This window comes from Panulirus ornatus, chromosome 11 (genome assembly GCF_036320965.1).
Source record: "Panulirus ornatus isolate Po-2019 chromosome 11, ASM3632096v1, whole genome shotgun sequence".
Taxonomy (NCBI): Eukaryota; Metazoa; Arthropoda; class Malacostraca; order Decapoda; family Palinuridae; genus Panulirus; species Panulirus ornatus.
This window is the reverse complement of record NC_092234.1, coordinates 49,520,781-49,542,308: the sequence shown is the minus strand read 5'-3', so window position 1 is coordinate 49,542,308 and position 21,528 is coordinate 49,520,781. Positions and strand designations below refer to the sequence as shown.

General features: G+C 37.4%; 1 protein-coding gene and 1 long non-coding RNA gene across 35 annotated transcripts in view; one reads left to right on the top strand and one right to left on the bottom strand.

Annotated features, from left to right (window-relative positions):
- The window catches only part of LOC139751502 (calpain-A-like), a 244,635-nt gene extending 240,227 nt beyond the window's left edge, over positions 1–4,408 (top strand). For 25 of the 31 annotated variants that reach the window (XM_071666965.1, XM_071666969.1, XM_071666983.1 and 22 more), the window contains 2 exons: positions 1,451–1,588; positions 2,622–4,408. In XM_071666965.1, coding sequence (XP_071523066.1) covers positions 1,451–1,551 — 101 coding nt within the window. In that variant the 3' untranslated portion in view covers positions 1,552–1,588; positions 2,622–4,408. Of the gene's footprint in view, positions 1–1,450; positions 1,595–2,621 lie in introns of all 31 variants that reach the window. The other 6 variants (XM_071666981.1, XM_071666979.1, XM_071666971.1 and 3 more) reach the window with 3 other exon arrangements.
- Positions 495–21,528, bottom strand: part of LOC139751507 (uncharacterized) — a 32,998-nt gene continuing 11,964 nt past the window's right edge. For 3 of the 4 annotated variants that reach the window (XR_011713356.1, XR_011713355.1, XR_011713354.1), the window contains exons 2-4: positions 14,762–14,892; positions 5,207–5,319; positions 495–1,103 (exon numbers count right to left, since the gene is read on the bottom strand). This is a non-coding gene — a long non-coding RNA (uncharacterized lncRNA). Of the gene's footprint in view, positions 1,104–5,206; positions 5,320–14,761; positions 14,893–16,203; positions 16,337–21,528 lie in introns of those variants that run through there. The other variant, XR_011713357.1, reaches the window with a different exon arrangement.

Sequence of the window (21,528 nt, the reverse complement as noted above, 5' to 3'; positions counted from 1 at the left end):
TCGATCAAACCACCTTATATTGTCCCAACATTTCATACCCAACACATCCACCCGTCTGCACATTCTCATCTATAACCCATGCCTCAAATCCATACAACACTGGGACTCATGTATGTACCTTCAGACATACCCAATTTTGCCCTCTCATACAACCTTTCCTTCCACTTTCCTTCCCTTTCCATAAAACCATCTCTTAATGTATTAGAATGTTGAAATTAATTTTCTTACTTTTATTCTTTAGTTAATCTGAACTGTGACGAAAATTCTCCTTTAGAAATTAATTTCATTCACCTTGCATTAAAATAAAATCACTTATCCGATGACAGTATATTGCGCACCCATATAGTACTTAAGTGGAACAAGTGAACCTATTCATAGTTTTGATTTTTATGCTTCTATAACTTTTCTCCATTCTTCGCTTTCATGTTTTTCTTGCTTCTGAGTTTAAGTACCTCGTATATGAAAAGTGAATTGGTTGAAAGCAAAAGAATGAATATAGGATAATGATGATATATATTCATGTTAGCTGTTCATCCAAAAGTAAACAGTCTATTCAAGTCATCTAAAAATCATGAGTGTGCAGTGGGAGCAAAGACGGTCCCCTAATTATTATCATAGATTAGCCATCTTTAGAGCTTTATTATATAGGTATTATTCTTTACAAAACAATACGTATATAATTAAACTTCAAAAGTAGATTTTTGCTGACATATGTCACCTGAACAAGAACCATTATGGAAAGAAAGATTCGTTTTAGTACATTTTTTTTTTATCAATGAATGGGACACTTTTCTTGATCTCCAAATTGTTACCAAACTCTGTTAGTGGCACAATATCATATTAAAACAAATAATCTAAATTTGTTGCTTGATATCTTTTACTTATAATCTGATATCTCAGGATAGCTAGATGAGAAATGGCAAGGGTTGATAGATGCTGTTCATTAAGGAGCATTTCAAACCTTTAATCTGGACTGAGTGGAATTTGACATTTATGAATCCAGAACAGCTTAGTCATTCCTACCTTTGCTGGTATGTATTTTCACCTCAAGGGGGCAGGGTGTTGGTAATATTCTTTGAGATGATTGCTGTCACTCCATGGCCCTAAAATAACAAACAACACATCTTGAAGAAGGAAGTCATCCACTTATTGGGAAAAGACATGACAAATGCTTTTTTTTTTTCCCCAATGGAAATTGTACCATTTATTCTATCACAATTGGCACTGACATTAAAAACTTTAACCCTATTTTATTTCTTGTTAAAATAGTTACAGCTTTTCAGGTATTTCCATCACCTTGATAGTGTGTAGCATATGAAGATTTTTTTCTACTAGCCTTGACCATGTTTGTACATCTGAACTTCCTTTCTTACCTTGATTCCTTGATTGAAATACCTTAAGTATCATCCCTTGTCACCATGACCCTCTGTGTCCTTACCACCACCTACAGGCTTTGAGGATGACCCAGAAAAACAACAAGAATTCTATGATGAACTAATGACTGAACAGGAGAACCGTGGGGAAGAGCAGCAGGAGGAAGATGAGGAATAAAGTACAAGAAAATTTACCACCCACTAAAGCTTAAATGGTTGATGTAAAATATTAATTTAGCATGCAATGAAGTCAGGGATTAAGAGGCAGCTTTAAAATGAGTAAAAAATTAATAATTAATCTAGATGACTAAAAACTGTAAATATATATTCATGTAAATATTGATAGATAGATGACCTTTGAAAAATAATTCTAGCAATCAAGGCCTCTGAATCATTGGTCTTAACATTGCTTTTCTTTATTCTGGTGGAGGTGAAAAAATTGCTTTTTTTATGCAGCACAGCTGAAGAAACATGCACCTGAATAATGTGTCCTTTAAATAATAAATCTACAGGTTATGGCTGTTCAACAGCTGTTGCTGGAATGCAGGGTTATCACAGCTTTTTTTGATATTTATAGTTATTGTATTTGAAAATATGTAGCAAAACAACACTAACCTGTTTTTTCTTATACTCACTTCCTAACACTGCATCCAAAGCATTTGACAGTATTAACATGTATGCTAACCATTTATATTACTTACTGCACTGTGCAGGCAGTATCTAACACCATTAATGCCATTGCATGAGATTGTGTTTGGGGAAACTGTCAAACACTCATGATGCTGTATGGTTAACAGTAGATATCTGTTTTTTAAATATTTCCTTCTCTCTCAGCAGTATCTGGTGCAAGTCATGAGTTTTTGTTTCTTTTTACAAACAGATTTCAACAATACTAAAGTTTGATGAGCACCGCCAGTTACTAATGTAGCAAGAATACTATATGATTTGACCCAGATTTAACCTGAACTTAGTGGATGTATGCTGTTAGATCTATTGCCATCTAGAACAGTGATAAGTAGAAAACAAATGTGATATTAACTACACTGAAGTTGTTTCTTGCATGAATTTGATCTTCGAGTGATTTTCTTTTTCAAAATTTTCGTAGATAATAGTTTCATTTAACGTCAGTCACTGAATTAATGTTTTGCACATGTAAGGTTAGTCTTTTTTTTTTTTTTTTCATGCTTTTACAGTATCAAGAACAGATAAATTCCCAACACAAGTTAATATTTCTCTCTCTTATTTCAGAAACTTTCCAAGAGAGAGACCCAGAAAAGACTGCAAAAGCCACTTTTACATTAGAGGAATGGATTGAGAATACTATGTATTCTTAAAGACTGGCAGTCTCTGCTCAGGACAGTAATGATTCATCTCTAAATTATAAGAAAGAAATAAGCTGCACAGGCCAATATATGAAGCTCACTGCTTCTTATGTGCCTGGTTCTCTACTAAATGATGCTGTTGTGTGCTTATTTCTTTTTTGTGGATGTGATCAACATCAGTCTCCCCTCCACTCACTGCAGTGATCTTTGTTACATAAAATGTTACTGTTGTACGTATAAGAAAATATTTTAAACAAAAATCGGCATTGATTATAGACATTACAAAATTTTTAACAAAAAAAGTTTTACCCATGAAAAGGTTAGAATACCATTAAAGTTTTTCAATTATTTTTAGGTTTATGTAGACTACTACTTTCTGGCAAAGTTTTAAAGGGATAGTGTGTAGTGTACCAATATGACCTCAGATAGTCTACTTCATTATGGTGGCCTTAAGGTGACTAATTGATTATTTAGAATTATGTCCTGCATCAACAACATACCTTAGGGTGTTCGTCTGATGCATTACATCATAATCTCTCGACAAATACTGAAGCCAGGCTTCGTAAACCAGGACCTTTGCAGAAGTGAGCAGGGACTTGACATTTTTATGTAAGATCTATTTGTCTGTGAATTTCGAAACTACTAAGAAAGCAATGTCTCTTCCCAAGCCTAAAACATTTTCTTTAAAAGATTCTCATGGATAAATACATCAGTATTGTAGGTCATTAATTCATTTAATCACTTTTAGATGTGAGGCATGGTGCTTGTTTGTAGTTTTTGAGAGGTCTCTACCTACATTTATAATTAGATATCAAAATGCTTTTACATTAGATCTGTCTTTGAGGTAGAATTGTAAATAGTATTCTTATATATATATATATATATATCAAAAGTATTACCAGAGTGGTTTTGAAATGTCATAATGCATTCATTACTAAAATTTCAGTTTCCTTATTTGGGTTAGTTTCTCCCCACTACCATAGATGTAACCAAATTTTAAGAAATGTTCTTCAGATCTGGAAGAATATCATCATTAGTATCAGAATTTTAAATGGTGCTATAATTTAGAGAAAGAAATTTAAAGGTCATATGTCACTCAAAATACAAATTAATAATTTTCATAAAACTTTCTCTAAAAGTAATTAAATTTGTTTTAAAAATGTGGACATGATCTTTTTGAATATCTTGTAAACCCATGAAATACATTGAATTGCTTATTGCATTATCAAAAAACCAAGAGTTCGTTAGTTTTTTAATGTTTGCTTTTTTTATTGCATTTGATATCTTGGTGAAGTTTTGTTTGAAAAACAGATCATAATGTCTTGCCGTTTGTGTTTATTTTGAGAAAGTGAATGATTGCACACTGGATTGTGTGAAAATACGTGTAGCAAAAGCATTTTACTTGAAAATATTTTACGTAACAGGGCTTTTTACATATATATACCTCCAGGACTGCTTTCCTGGATTTAGTTTTGTAACTGACAATTACTTTCCAGACTGGAACACTGCCCTTATTTTACACTTTATCTCTGAAAGTTAGCTTGAGGGTAATAGTTAGTCTGTTTTCTTTGTGATTATGTAAAAGCTTTTAAATGTATTAATTTCCCTGCATCATAATTAACTGACCTTTGACAGTATATAATTTTTCAATTATTAAAAACATGATTTGTAATGCAAAACAGATGAGCAATCAAAATACATCTAAAAAATAACCATATTTGTTTTTTTAATAAAAAACATTGGGAATCTCTAATTATGATGTTCACTTATGAGACATGAAAGGCAACCTACTCAAGGTAACATATTGAAGAACTTAATATGTTTCTGCCCACGAGGCTGCACTACCATCAGTAATAAAGAAACGTGGACTCCTTTGGTGTGAAGCGTTTTGAAAAACTGAACTCCCAATGTTGTAGCCTTGCCAAAGATTACTTTTCACTTATGATGAAACCTAAAGGAGGCGGAGTCCAGTAACACCTAACCATCTCTCCAGATCTTACTTTCTTTCGTACATATTTGTCGTTCCCCCTCTTAGTGAAGTAGCACCAAGAATAGACAAACAAAAGGAATGTGTAACATCTTGGGTAAACTATGGGAAGTGTGAGGCCTGGATGTGGAATCTTGCTAATTACTCCTCTCCCCAGCAGCACATCCACAAGACCTTGACAATGCCTCTTCCCAACTACAGCATGGCGATAGAATCTTGCCAACACCTTTTACTTCCTGCAGCTTAACCACAGGACCACAGCAATGCCTCTTCCCTCTTGCAGCAACAACATGAGACCAAGTAATGATTAAACTCCTGTTGCAGCACCAGACTTATACCTCACCTCTCCTGTTCCAGCAATACAGGACTCAACTCATTTCTATACCTGTTCCTGTATCAGAAGTATCAGCTTGCTCATTGCTGCACTTGTCTGTAAACATTAATACTGCAATTTGTGGATGATACAGGACCCCACCCACTTGTGGTTATACCAAGAGTATAATGCCATCTTCAACAGGGCTTACCACTGTCAGCTGATGATAGGGTACTGGAAAGTCTCATCAATGAATTTCTCACTCACAGGAGTCCATCATTTCCCTGCTTCTCATTGTAGCATGGCCTCGAAGTGGCAGCAGTCCTATAAAAGGGATACAATAATAATAATAATAATAATAATAATAATAATAATAATAATAATAATAATAATAATAATAATAATAATAATAATAATAATAATAATAATAATAATAATAATAATAATAATAATAATAATAATAATAATAATAATAATAATAATAATAATAATAATAATAATAATAATAATAATAATAATAATAATAATAATAATAATAATAATAATAATAATAATAATAATAATAATAATAATAATAATAATAATAATAATAATAATAATAATAATAATAATAATAATAATAATAATAATAATAATAATAATAATAATAATAATAATAATAATAATAATAATAATAATAATAATAATAATAATAATAATAATAATAATAATAATAATAATAATAATAATAATAATAATAATAATAATAATAATAATAATAATAATAATAATAATAATAATAATAATAATAATAATAATAATAATAATAATAATAATAATAATAATAATAATAATAATAATAATAATAATAATAATAATAATAATAATAATAATAATAATAATAATAATAATAATAATAATAATAATAATAATAATAATAATAATAATAATAATAATAATAATAATAATAATAATAATAATAATAATAATAATAATAATAATAATAATAATAATAATAATAATAATAATAATAATAATAATAATAATAATAATAATAATAATAATAATAATAATAATAATAATAATAATAATAATAATAATAATAATAATAATAATAATAATAATAATAATAATAATAATAATAATAATAATAATAATAATAATAATAATAATAATAATAATATAAAATAGTGAGCATTTTGTGTCACTGATTCATGTACCCCCTTCTCTCATTCTCTGCATTCCCAAAGACATAAGAAATGTGGAAAAACCCACATTATGGTATGAAAGTAAACAGCATCATGCACTATTATCATTGATATGTGCTATCCAACAGAAAACTTAACATACTGGAATGTGTAAAAGTAAAGTGAGAGGCTGTATGTATCTGAACTATGGGAATGAAGTTAATGGTGTCAATTTATTTAAATAACAGATTACTCTTTAGATATATATGTGGCTCATAAAAATTTTACATAGATGGATAGCATATTTAAGTAGATTACTCTTTAGATATATCTGTGACCGGTAAAATTCAGTCTTACATATATGGATGGCATATCATACTGTAGATAAGGAAAGTTAAAGAATAATTTACTTGGGATGATGCAATGCATCACACATTACGCAATGTAATGGACTGGACAAAGCAAGAGACAGCTTCAATACTGTATGATTATTTCCTAGCTGGAAATAAGCTTCAGGGTTCTGTGTGTGAGAATGACATGGGAGTTGAGAACTCTTACCGGTTGCTCAATTTCCATACTACAAGACTACTTAGGGAGACAAACTCTGTTGACAAATAACAGAATAATTTTCAGGTATATGGATAAGGAAATATTCAGCAACCTATTCATATCCTACATAAGGCCAAACATAGAATTTGCTTCTCAAGTATGGTTTCTACACCAAAAGAAGCACAAAGAGGAGGGCTACAAAGATGGTACCAGAATTTAGACAGCTATATTACAGGGAAAGACTAAGGTCCAGAGAAAGGCAACAAAGATGATACCAAAATTTAGAAAGCAACATTATAGGTAAAGGCTGCATGTTTAAAATTTACCCACCTTGGAAAACAGAAGAGTGAGGGGTGACCTTTAAAAACCTTAAAAGTTTTTAAAAGATAATGACAATGTGGCCACTGAACAGTTCTTCATGAGATGTAAAAAAATTTCTTTTATTGGACTGTATAAGAGTGGTGGATGAATGGCACAGAATGACTGAGGACATGGTTAATGTAGACAGCATACATGAAATTAATAGGCTGTATGATAGTAGGTAATGTTCAAGAAATGGCTGCAGAGTGTTAAACTCCTTCTCAATATAATATTAACAGGTAATTACACGCATCCGTCTAAGAGCCCACTATGTGGTAGTTAAATGTGGGCTACCCTGTGCAAGTAATGGCATCCTGAGCATACACACCCAACCTGTGTCAGTAATGGCACACCTGAGAACAGGCTGTCACTACAAAATCCAGTGCTAAGCTGAGGCTTAGCAAAGCTTTATGCATACGGATGTATTATGTACATAAAGTCACTGCTAGAGAAAGACACTGGCATAAAGACGAGTAACTGAAAGTTACATCTTGCATCGCAGAGAATACTTGGTAATATTTCACCAAGTAAAGTGATGCCTTCAATTAACATTGTACCTCTGGATGTTGGACGTAATACAGGAAAATATATATAAACAATCACCACAGCATCAAACATAACCATAATATGTACAAGAAATTACATCATTCATTCACTTTCAGAGCATATACATCAAAGATACAATACTACTATTCCTGAATCAAAGCCATTATCACTTCCAACTTTTCTAATGATATAAGGTCCACCATGAAACCCTGGTCCCAAAGGGTTCAACAATCTCCCTCCTATGTCAATGCAATCTTCGTACTGTGGTCTGTTAAGCTGAAAATGCTCAAGTAAACTTCATTTCCAGACATGGCACATACACAGACCTTTGTATATTATCACTCCTAACAATTTATCTATCTATATCTCTGATGCCCACTCTCTCTGGGAACTTGCTCAATGAGGTGGCCATATGGCAAGTCCCCATGATTGGTGAACTCCAGTGGCACTTCTTAACCTTTAGTGCTTCACCCTAAAATGGCCACTAACAAAAGGCAACTCTAGTGCAATGTTTTCAGAAGCTCATATCATTCCTACCAACTACTTCTACCTTATGTTCTTGCCTAATGTTTCAACCTACTACTTCTCCCTGATGCTCCCAACTAATGTTCCTACCTACTACATCTACCTAATGCTCTGTCTAATTCTCCTCCTTACTACTTCTATCTGTATGGTTGTATGGTTGCAAGGTGTGGGCTATGGATAGAGTTGTGCGCAGGAGGGTGGATGTGCTGGAAATGAGATGTTTGAGGACAACATGTGGTGTGAGGTGGTTTGATCGAGTAAGTAATGTAAAGGTGAGAGAGATGTGTGGAAATAAAAAGAGTATGGTTGAGGGAGCAGAAGAGGGTGTTTTGAAATGGTTTGGTCACATGGAGAGAATGAGTGAGGAAAGATTGACCGGGAGGATATATGTGTCAGGGGTGGAGGGAACGAGGAGAAGTGGGAGACCAAATTGGAGGTGGAAAGATGGAGTGAAAAAGATTTTGAGTGATTGGGGCCTGAACATGCAGGAGGGTGAGGGGCGTGCAGGGAATAGAGTGAATTGGAACGATGTGTTATATCGGGGTCGACGTGCTGTCAATGGATTGAACCAGGGCATGTGAAGCGTCTGGGGTAAACCAAGGAAAGTTGTGAGGGGCTTGGATGTGGAAAGAGAGCTGTGGTTTTGGTGCATTATTACATAACAGCTAGAGACTGAGTGTGAACGAATGGGGCCTTTGTTGTCTTTTCCTAGCGCTACCCCGCACACATGAGGGGGGAGGGGGTTGTTATTCCATGTGTGGCAAGGTGGCGATGGGAATAAATAAAGGCAGACAGTATGAATTATGTACATGTGCATATATGTATATGTCTGTGTATATATATGTGTACATTGAGATGTATAGTTATGTATATTTGCGTGTGTGGATGTGTATGTATATACATGTGTATGTGGGTGGGTTGGGCCATTTCTTTCATCTGTTTCCTTGCGCTACCTCGCTAACGCGGGAGACAGCGACAAAGCAAAATAAATAAATAAATAAATGAGTGTGTTAGTGGTTTTGATGCACGAGACCGGGTTATAGTGATGGGTGATTTGAATGCAAAGGTGAGTAATGTGACAGTTGAGGGAATAATTGGTATACATGGGGTGTTCAGTGTTGTAAATGAAAATGGTGAAGAGCTTGTAGATTTATGTGCTGAAAAAGGACTGGTGATTGGGAATACCTGGTTTAAAAAGCGAGATATACATAAGTATATGTATGTAAGTAGGAGAGATGGCCAGAGAGCATTATTGGATTAGGTGTTAATTGACAGGAGCGTGAAAGAGAGACTTTTGGATGTTAATGTGCTGAGAGGTGCAACTGGAGGGATGTCTGATCATTATCTTGTGGAGGCTAAGGTGAAGATTTGTATGGGTTTTCAGAAAAGAAGAGTGAATGTTGGGGTGAAGAGGGTGGTGAGAGTAAGTGAGCTTGGGAAGGAGACTTGTGTGAGGAAGTACCAGGAGAGACTGAGTACAGAATGGAAAAAGGTGAGAACAATGGAAGTAAGGGGAGTGGGGGTGGAATGGGATGTATTTAGGGAATCAGTGATGGATTGCGCAAAAGATGCTTGTGGCATGAGAAGAGTGGGAGGTGGGTTGATTAGAAAGGGTAGTGAGTGGTGGGATGAAGAAGTAAGATTATTAGTGAAAGAGAAGAGAGAGGCATTTGGACGATTTTTGCAGGGAAAAAATGCAATTGAGTGGGAGATATATAAAAGAAAGAGACAGGAGGTCAAGAGAAAGGTGCAAGAGGTGAAAAAGAGGGCAAATGAGAGTTGGGGTGAGAGAGTATCATTAAATTTTAGGGAGAATAAAAAGATGTTCTGGAAGGAGGTAAATAAAGTGCGTAAGACAAGGGAGCAAATGGGAACTTCAGTGAAGGGCGCAAATGGGGAGGTGATAACAAGTAGTGGTGATATGAGAAGGAGATGGAGTGAGTATTTTGAAGGTTTGTTGAATGTGTTTGATGATAGAGTGGCAGATATAGGGTGTTTTGGTCGAGGTGGTGTGCAAAGTGAGAGGGTTAGGGAAAATGATTTGGTAAACAGAGAAGAGGTGGTAAAAGCTTTGCAGAAGATGAAAGCCGGCAAGGCAGCAGGTTTGGATGGTATTGCAGTGGAATTTATTAAAAAAGGGGGTGACTGTATTGTTGACTGGTTGGTAAGGTTATTTAATGTATGTATGACTCATGGTGAGGTGCCTGAGATTGGCGGAATGCGTGCATAGTGCCATTGTACAAAGGCAAAGGGGATAAGAGTGAGTGCTCAAATTACAGAGGTATAAGTTTGTTGAGTATTCCTGGTAAATTATATGGGAGGGTATTGATTGAGAGGGTGAAGGCATGTACAGAGCATCAGATTGGGGAAGAGCAGTGTGGTTTCAGAAGTGGTAGAGGATGTGTGGATCAGGTGTTTGCTTTGAAGAATGTATGTGAGAAATACTTAGAAAAGCAAATGGATTTGTATGTAGCTTTTATGGATCTGGAGAAGGCATATGATGGAGTTGATAGAGATGCTCTGTGGAAGGTATTAAGAATATATGGTGTGGGAGGCAAGTTGTTAGAAGCAGTGAAAAGTTTTTATCGAGGATGTAAGGCATGTGTACATGTAGGAAGAGAGGAAAGTGATTGGTTCTCAGTGAACGTAGGTTTGCGGCAGGGGTGTGTGATGTCTCCATGGTTGTTTAATTTGTTTATGGATGGGGTTGTTAGGGAGGTGAATGCAAGAGTTTTGGAAAGAGGGGCAAGTATGAAGTCTGTTGTGGATGAGAGAGCTTGGGAAGTGAGTCAGTTGTTGTTCGCTGATGATACAGCGCTGGTGGCTGATTCATGTAAGAAACTGCAGAAGCTGGTGACTGAGTTTGGTAAAGTGTGTGAAAGAAGAAAGTTAAGAGTAAATGTGAATAAGAGCAAGGTTATTAGGTACAGTAGGGTTGAGGGTCAAGTCAATTGGGAGGTAAGTTTGAATGGAGAAAAACTGGAGGAAGTAAAGTGTTTTAGATATCTGGGAGTGGATCTGGCAGCGGATGGAACCATGGAAGCGAAAGTGAATCATAGGGTGGGGGAGGGGGGCGAAAATCCTGGGAACCTTGAAGAATGTGTGGAAGTCGAGAACATTATCTTGGAAAGCAAAAATGGGTATGTTTGAAGGAATAGTGGTTCCAACAATGTTGTGTGGTTGCGAGGTGTGGGCTATGGATAGAGTTGTGCGCAGGAGGGTGGATGTGCTGGAAATGAGATGTTTGAGGACAATGTGTGGTGTGAGGTGGTTTGATTGAGTAAGTAATGTAAGGGTAAGAGAGATGTGTGGAAATAAAAAGAGCGTGGTTGAGAGAGCAGAAGAGGGTGTTTTGAAATGGTTTGGGCATATGGAGAGAATGAGTGAGGAAAGATTGACCAAGAGGATATATGTGTCGGAGGTGGAGGGAACGAGGAGAAGTGGGAGACCAAATTGGAGGTGGAAAGATGGAGTGAAAAAGATTTTGTGTGATTGGGGCCTGAACATGCAGGAGGGTGAAAGGCGGGCAAGGAATAGAGTGAATTGGATCGATGTGGTATAGCGGGGTTGATGTGCTGTCAGTGGATTGAATCAGGGCATGTGAAGCGTCTGGGGTAAACCATGGAAAGTTGTGTGGGGCCTGGATGTGGAAAGGGAGCTGTGGTTTCGGGCATTATTGCGTGACAGCTGGAGACTGAGTGTGAACGAATGGGGCCTTTGTCATCTTTTCCTAGTGTTACCTCGCACACATGAGGGGGGAGGGGGATGGTATTCCATGTGTGGCGAGGTGGCGATGGGAATGAATAGGGGCAGACAGTGTGAAGTGTGTGCATGGGTATATATGTATGTATCTGTGTGTGTATATATATGTGTGCATTGAGATGTATAGGTATGTATATTTGCGTGTGTGGGCGTGTGTGTGTGTACATTGTGTATGGGGGTGGGTTGGGCCATTTCTTTCGTCTGTTTCCTTGCGCTACCTCGCAAACGCGGGAGACAGCGACAAAGCAAAATAAATAAAATAAATAAATAAATAAATAATACTACTTCTATCTACTGCTTCTACCATTCTGCTAAAAGGCATGGCTATTGTATAGTGCTCACCGCAAGAAAATCAAAAGTTACAAAGAATGAGTTGTGTTTTGTGTGACAAGCAGAGATTGTATGCATGTGAACAGAATGTCAGCAGTTCATGTGTGGATGAGGCTACTGGAAATAGTGCAGTCTTGGGCTTTAGAAATGTCCTAAGTGACACAGGACTCTTTCAAGGAAATTTGTCTAGGGGTGATTATAAGTAAATAAAATATTTTCTTCAATGATTTGTAAAGGCTCATTTAACCATTTGGAGAAATGTGATCAATACAATCATTGCTGTCACTCAGAGCACACCAAAATTCTACTAGAAAAATATTATTAAAGAAACTAACAAATTATAAGTGTCCAATTTGCTACATCATGGAATTCAAGTATAATGTACTTGAAAGGGAACATGAGAACTAAATACTAACAATAAGGTTTACACAAAAAAGTAATAAAAGAAGATTAACTGGAAAATGCTTAATCTTGAAAGAACAGTATATAAATGATGAAATATTAAATAGATTTACAGAAACCCTGCCTTTGACCATGATGCATTAACCCCCAAAGATATAAACTGTAAGCTCATAAGAGGAGCACACAAACTGCATACACAAAAGACAAATTAATCTTACTGGCATGAAACCGTACAAGGTGATAAAATTGTAAAATTCAACTTAAAAGAAAAGTCATGCAGTGCAATGGCTTTGTTTATATGTTGGCTGAGGTGGCTCGAGCAAATGAATGCCCAATAAAGGCCACTCCATTAATGTTATTGTACTCAATTCATCAACCAATCCTTATGGAAGGATGAACAGCTGGAGCGAAGGCTCAACCCCGGATGGCCCATGATTGCGTCACAATAAGGAACAATCACCGATAATTAATGTTTCTTTATGGTAGATGATGTAACCCAGGTAAAGCACGTGCCCATTAAACTTCTTTTTTGCATCTCTTACGTATAATTTCCCTTCCAGTCGTTGACGCAACACCAATCCCTCTCACCCTGTTAACTACTGTGTTCCTCAGGGTTCTGCTATATCGCCAATTCTTAACTATTTCCCATGATTTTTCTTTTTCTATATCTCGAAATCTATGCACTTTTACGCTGATGATTCCATTCACCTTTCTACACCTCCTTATGGTGTCAGTCACATTTTCTTGCAATGTTCGTTTCCCCTCTTAATTCAGACCTCTGCAGTATCCGACATTGGCGGAGCAATAAACTGGTTAGGTTCAAAAGTGCAAAAACATAACTTCTACCTACATCCCTTTCTAAGCCCCACTCGTTTCCTACTAAAACCTTGCAATACATGGAATGGTGGAAGCACACAAGCAGCCAGTTTTAGGTGAGAGAACCAGCACCTGCGGAGCAGGGCAAATTTAGAAGTCAGACTGGGAAATCATGCCGGTCAAGACTTAAGACAGTCAAGTATGAGGAGACGGAAGGACGCTAGATTAGAGTGTCAAGTAAGTATATACAGACAGAAGCCTCCTAGTTGTGACAACATCGCTCCGTTTCTAGAAGGACCAATCAATCCTTCGTAAAATCAGAGTAACTTCTGAAGAATCCTCAGCATTTGAAGCGAGTATCCAGTTCCTTCGAAGCAAACGTAGTCATATGTACTGCACAAGGTCTCCACGATAGACGGATAGTTAACAGTGATGACAGATGATCGCACACGAGATGTGGGGAGTGATAAAGTACGATAAGAGACCATGAGAGTTAAGACACGAATGGGGGAGTTCTGGAGGAACATTACAGAGGAGGAAGTGACACGAGCAAGTATGTACCTCAACCAATGAGAAAGCCGACATTTACGTGTGGTAAATGGGATGGTGAAGAATAAAAGTGAAGCGCCAGTCGAAAATTCTGGAAAGTGTGTGTGGCAGCAGGTAAATGTGATTGTGTGCCTGAAGACCACTGAAGTTGAGGGACAAATTTTCTGCACATAGTTGGCAAAGGATATGGTAGGATTTTGACTTAATTACAAGAAAAGAATTAGAGAACGTGGATTTTGGGAACAAAGAGGATGTGTTTTATATATATATATATATATATATATATATATATATATATATATATATATATATATATATACACAGTTTTGTATGGTATGTCATTAAACTCAGGAAGTCTGAACCAATAATGCGTCACTAAAACATGATAGAATACAATAAACTTTAACTTCATAATGGTGCAAATCCACTTGTATTACCACTGAAATAACTTAGCGCTCAGTCAAGTGTTATTTTACGACGCAAATGAACTTCTCATTACAACTACTGACAACAAACTAATAAAATTAACTCCTATGGAAGATCTGCCGCTGTTGGCCCGAGAGGAGGGTTTGGAGCAGATGTCTGAAAGTGCCGAACCATTTCACCACTTGAACAATTCTCATAACTTTCACTTTTTAGACCTTCTCTCATTTTTTTGTTTACTTTTCATTATACTCTTGCGAGCTGATGTGCTAGGACCGTTAGAGCAAGGCTCTTTAAAATCCACATACATTTCAGAATCAAACCACGGCTCTACGCACCTTGAGGAAGATTGCAGTGTGTTGATCATTTATATATATCAGGTTAGCGGGGTTGTCGCACGGGAAGAGTCAAGGGAACACAATCAGGGGCCCCTCTGCTACTTCATACCATTACATGGTTCCGATGATAACTGAAAAAAAAATTAAAGGCATTGATATATCTACACTCAGTCCATAAATTCCAAGGTTTGATACGATTCATATTTCAGTATTATAATCCTAATCTACTGCACCATAATACGACCTTTTGTTCATTTCAATGTAATAAAACGAAACATTATGGACTGCGTTAGACAATTATGATGGAAATCATCTGGTTTTGTTGATGCTGTAATACCAATGACTTTTGAAAAGCCTAGAAAAGGCAGGTGAATGACAATATGTGTCGTGGACTTTTTCCGTGACTGGAGCCTCCAACATAAAAAAAAAAAAAAATCAGGAGTTTCCAGGAAAAATATCCTGAAAATTTAGAAGACTCAGAATGAAAAGGAATCATATAGGAAAGACTAATATGAAAAGCAAGGTATAACATAAGCTAAGAACAGACATGCAATGGTTCCATACCTGAAACTATGAATGTGTTAAACGCGCTCTTCCCGATCAATATGACTGCTACTATATAAGTTAATAAAAACAATAAAACTTCTCCCACATAAATACACAAAAAGAAAAAGCCTTGCTCGAGAAATATTGACCAACACCTCTTTCCTAAGCCAGTACAATACTGATCCCAAAATGAAGCAAAGCCTTCCATACCTTCAACCCTGTACGTTCCGTATGTTTATATGACTAGAATATAAATTATACAATCACAAATCAAAGAAGCTGCGTTTTATACTAAGGACATGAGAAATTACAGCATTCAGGCCATAACTGACAACTGTGAACCTGATCCTCGCACCTTGCTTATATTCAAATTTAACAATTCCACAATACACATGACAGCAATGTTTAAAAAGGATTGTTGGGGTGTGCTTCTCAAAAAGTATGGACAATAAGTCCCGACAGGATCTGCCGTCAGTTCAACCTTAATTCACCTTAACGAAAACTTCCATGTAACTCTCTGGCTGAATGGAAGATGCAAATAACTGCCCACAATGCAACTTGCTTATGATCCCATAATGATACCATTATTAATTACAATTACCTTTACCGTCTCTTTCACAAACTTGATATTTGGAACTTGTTTCCACCAAAGTGAAAAATCAGTCTGGTTTGTTTTCTATCATTTAACCATCTTCATTACTGACAATTGCTAAACCTGACGAGCATCTTTATTCAAAACTCTAGATATCCTGGAAAATAACTATTTCTTGGCGTAGCTTTCATGAAGCATATAGTTTACAAACTGAAATACGATATATGAAATTGTTTAAATATGAGTCTTCGTGCTACAGTGACTTTGATACTTGTAAAGTTTAGTGATTTTGTCAGACGTGTACCATTTGAGTCCATGTCTTTTTGATGTTGTTGTTGTGTGTGTGTGCACGGTAGGTCTAAGGTCTTATGCGGCGCTATGGAGGAGGAGGGCGGGGAGAGGACGCAGGCACCAACACTGCACCGCCTCCATCACGCAGACACCGACTAGCAGGCGGGAGGCGTGTCAGGTGAGGCGGGCCAGCCAGCCTGGCGCGTCGCACCCCGCCAACAGCGCCACATACAAGCCGACGGTGCGCTCGCCAACCGCCAACACCCACCTCCTCTTCTCCCCAACCCCGTTCGGATCACTTGGGGTAACCACTACCTCTCAGACTTGCAATTAATCTCAGTCAACTCGTACTGACTTACGAATCAAATCGCATGTATTCTTTTAGGTTTATGGTAAACGGAAGTATCTGATACATTTCCTGCAGTAAATACGAAAGGAAATTGATACACAATTAGAGAATTGGTTAGGGCAAGGCATATTTCGGATGAAGATGGTAACGGAATGACTGGAAATCGGATCCAATAGAGGCACTCTGTTTATGGAGACGCTTGTCTTAACTGTTCAATAAACGTCTTGAGTAAAGAGAAAAGTAGGGAGCACATGTCATGCGTGTGGCAGTCTACGCATATTCACACAATGGATACAGGTTGAGCGAGTTGTATGTACGGTACCTGATTCACCCCCACGGTATTGGGAGAGGTGATGCTAATGTTATACATGAATTTCCAAGAATCACAGTCAACTAACCACTGCAAACCCCACAGATGGGAATTGAAAGCCTAGTTTGGTTACATATTTAATGTTTACGGGCACTATTTTTTATGTTTATATTCGCCGGGACCCTTGTTTTTCTCCACTATCGTACTTTTTTTTTTGTTTTTAACTCGACATTCAACTTTCTTCATTTACATGGCTTCTTTCACTAATCATTTTAATACTGTAAACGTATTTCTTTATATCTTTTACCAGCTCGTTTCTTGTTTAGTATATAATTAGGGCTCACCTCTCACTTCATGAGTGAGAATGAGGTGAATGAAGTTAGGGAGCCATGAGGGCGACCTCATGGAGCTTTCCCTGCCAAGTTCCTCTCATAATTCGTTTACCTAGGACTAATTAAGGGATCAATTGGAGCTTTCCCTGCCAAGTTCCTCTCATAATTCGTTTACCTAGGACTAATTAAGGGATCAAAAAAGTGGATTCCTTTTAACTAGTTCTCCGTCTAGATTTGATCAGTTTAAACTAGTACCCCCTCGTTTTTACAGTTAGGTTTCAATAGCTACGAGTGAAGACTGGAACATCTACATCATCCAAACCAGGTTGTGGTTACAAAAACAAAAAATCTTTGACTAGTTCTCCCCTGCTTTGCCTGCCATCAGGTGTTATCAACCTAGCCTCGTCTGCAATCGATCCTTTGACTGTAACAAACTTTGAGGTCCCTTTGTACTACATTTTTCTAAGCATCAGTGCTTCACCTGGTGTAAGAATACCAGATTTATTCTGAAGGAAAATGCCCTCATACACATTTGCTAATGTTCTCTTTAATCTCCCCACTATGGCATTCATTTTTTACTGTGCCCCCCCCCTAGTTAATCGACTGCTGCCGTGCGTATGGATGCTTGTGTCTCATTCCAATCATCATCTTTTATAACTCGAATTGAGGTTTGACTTCTACCCCAAACAAAGATGGCTCCATCACTAAATCAATAGGCGCGCCCGTGTTTCAAGAAGAACTACCCGTGTGTGGCTATGGTGTGTGTGTGTGTGTGTGTATGCGCGCGCCTTAGCATGGCACGAGAAACAATAATAACGACAGAGATAAGCATGGCGCCTAATGCTACCCTGTTCAGACAACCTTCTGTAAATTTAGTTCCCTTTCAACAAAAATCAGAAAGATTATACACTCAGTAAAACAGATCTTTCTTTTTTTTTTTTTTACAATGGATTTTTTACGCTTCATATCAGACACAAATGCTGATAAGATTTACACTTGCTGACTCCATTTTTCGAAACTGATTTCTATATTTCAGCTGACTACGCGCCAGTGAGGTTCCCTTTGTTAACGTCATCTACCGAGTGTGTGGGCACTTTTTGTTCTTACAGAATACCATTTTCCCTTATTGTTCCTTTGAGTTTCAAAACAAGTACTGTACCGTGAAAGTGACCGATAACAATAGATCACAGCTATTTGTTAAAGCTATCCACTGGCCCCGGCTGTTTTCCGTTGCTTGGCTTTCCCTTGCAGATTTCTTTATTAGTACCCCATTTCCACTAACAGATTTCTTCATAAGTACCCCATTTCCACTCGCAGATTTCTTTATTAGTACCCCATTTCCACTCGCAGATTTCTGTATCAGTACCCCATTTCCACTCGCAGATTTCTTTAACGGTACCCCATTTCCATTCTTTTACTATTTTCTTATCAATGTTTCTATGTCTAAAAGTAAATTAAAAGTAACCCAGATATTTGAGGATATAATTAATGCCTCGTGCCAAGGGTAACCAACCCATTAGGTTAAAGTCTCTTAGACATGCAATAACTTTAGAAATTCCGGCCAGCAAAACATGCCACGTTCATTTGAATTTATCTCAGACTTCGTTATAAGCCTGGGCGGAAAGCCAACGCATGTAATTTCGTTGATAAACTGATGCTGATTATATGAGCACTAAATCGTATTCGCTGAGCACTGAAATTTACCGCAAAAAAAATATCGAGATACAAATATACATTTTCTTACTTCCAAAAGTATTCCTCGACTCCCATGATCTTCCACAAAATATTCATATACACACATTCTTACTCAAGACACGCAACGGCATTCTCACGGACAAAATCCTCCACACACACACACACACACACACACACACACACACACGAAAAGTCTCACTAATACTAATACACATACACGTAAACCTAACCACGCCTCGTGAAATAATACAACGGTGTTGATTCAGGAAATGGGGCACCGAGGGGCCTCAACTAGAAAACCCTAAGAGCAGCAGCCTAAGATAACATTCCTGTCACTGATAACCGTAGATAGCATTATTCTTCACGAGTTCCTTAGTAACACACACACACACACACACAAGTCCATCCATCAAGAATGACGCACGTCGTGACCACATCGACCGTAAAAAGTAGGTCACCACCACCCTTGTTCTTTCACGAGTCCACCACATTTCTTCATAAACTTTTTAAAAGGCCATCAAAATTTTGCAGATAAGAGAGCGCAAGCTTTACCAATCATTAAATCCAATCTCACTGTTATCGTACACTACAATCCAGGTTAAAAGTCATGGGCTCATTGATACCCATAGGTACCCATGTCCGACGTTATGTCAGGCTATACCCATTTCCCAACGTTATTTCAAAAGGCTAACCCCGTTTCTCAACGCTATTTCAAAAGGCTACCCCCATCTCTCAACGCTATTTCAAAAGGCTACCCCCATTTCTCAACGATATTTCAAAACCCTATCCACATTTCTCAACGCTATTTCAAAACCCTATCCAAATTTTTCTCCGCTATTTGAATAGGCTATCCACATTTTTCTCCACTATTTCAATAGATTATCCACATTTATCAACGCTATTTCAAAATCCTATCCAAACTTTTCTCCGCTATTTCAATAGGCTATCCACATTTTTCTCAACGCTATCTTAACTTCATTTGTCACCTTCAACTCACCAAAGTTACTCATGCTAATAACCACAGGGCAGAGAAAACTATAATACCGATATTTCGTATGGCTGTGACTTCGTCATGGCTTTGGTGGCATAATTCGTTATCACCTTAGTATCAGAACGTGTGACTTACAAGCCGTGCGAGTGCATTAACTTTCCACAGGGATAGGCTGCCTCAGCTTGGGACTTCGCTCTAACCTGTCGCCCCTTGTAACTTCTCAGACATCTACACCTTTTGTTTATTACCTGCATTCCTTTCCTTACTGAGGCTCGCGGTCGTTTGCAAAGATAACCTGAAGGAAAAGCGTAAACACACAGATAGCGCATCAAGCCCACGCTATTCACGAACGATTATTGATGTTTTACTCTCGTATTCCCTTACATGCCTCATAGTTAACGCCTGCTCATCTGTTTCTCATGAATCAACTCCCTACAGAACAATCCCGATCAGCTCCCCATGTGGATGTAAACAAACAACAAACTTGCATCAACACAGATACGAATTTCAGCTTTTACTGGACTCTCTCCAGAAATTCCCTGCAACAGACTCAGTATATCAAGCTTCCACCTAAAAACACTTCGGGCCAATAGCAAGCCAAGCACTTACTGACGTCTTCAACTACTGGTTACAAAAAACAAAATGTTAGATACCGTTAACTTGCGAATATAGAATTTATGGTTTACCATATCAATGCCTGGCCACCAAGTCAGTCACCCACAGACTCCACCTCCTAAACCCTCAAGCTCTACAGTGGAGTCCCCGTGGAGAATTATCTTTCTCCCACTTAAATCTCTCCCTACATACAGCTACATCACAACTTGTCTAACATTCAATTCTTGGCAACCTGAACCCTCTTCCACCCCTAAGCGCTTAATAAATAATCATCAGCCTCCATGCAGTAATCACAACCTCCCCCTGCCTAACTTGAGCAACATACGGTGACACATAACCCCACTCCCCTGCAAACACCATACTGGCAAAACACATTCTCACTCTAATAACCCCAAGAAAGCACTTGAAAATCCCCCACCCCACCACGACCCAGTCTGAAACTCAACTCCGTCATACGCACAAAGATCTGAAACTTTACTCCCCAGACATGCACCAGGTACGCTGTCTCGCCTGCGTTCTAGACGTTACACATTTCGCAACGCTATAAACGTAGATTCAACGTACAACACGAACTGTCACGTCCAAGATGCAGCCTAGCTGCTTCTCCGCTGTCCTTCATCTGCCCCCAGAAAAAAAAAAAAAAAAAAACACACATATTACCACATTTATCAACATCTGGTACATCCCTGAAAGCTACATAAGCCTCCTCACACAAGAAGGTCTTTGAGCAAAAAGGCAAGGCGTTTCACTTAGAAATTTCGTAAGAATCCGCTTTTCATGATGTAATGTCTAGCGTTATCAGTCGTGTGCTCTCACCTGGTGCTAATACACCTTCAACCCGTCAAAGATAACAACGTGTGCTTAAGATTACTTATCGAACTTTCAAGAGGCTAAACTAATCACATTACATTTCCGTGAATCGAATAAAGAAAAAAAATGTGCGAGCATTTACCATGAGTCCAATGGTCTTATCCGTACTGAAATACATGAGTAATAATCAAAATTCAATTGCTAAACTATGTTCCAACGTGAACAACACTAAAAAA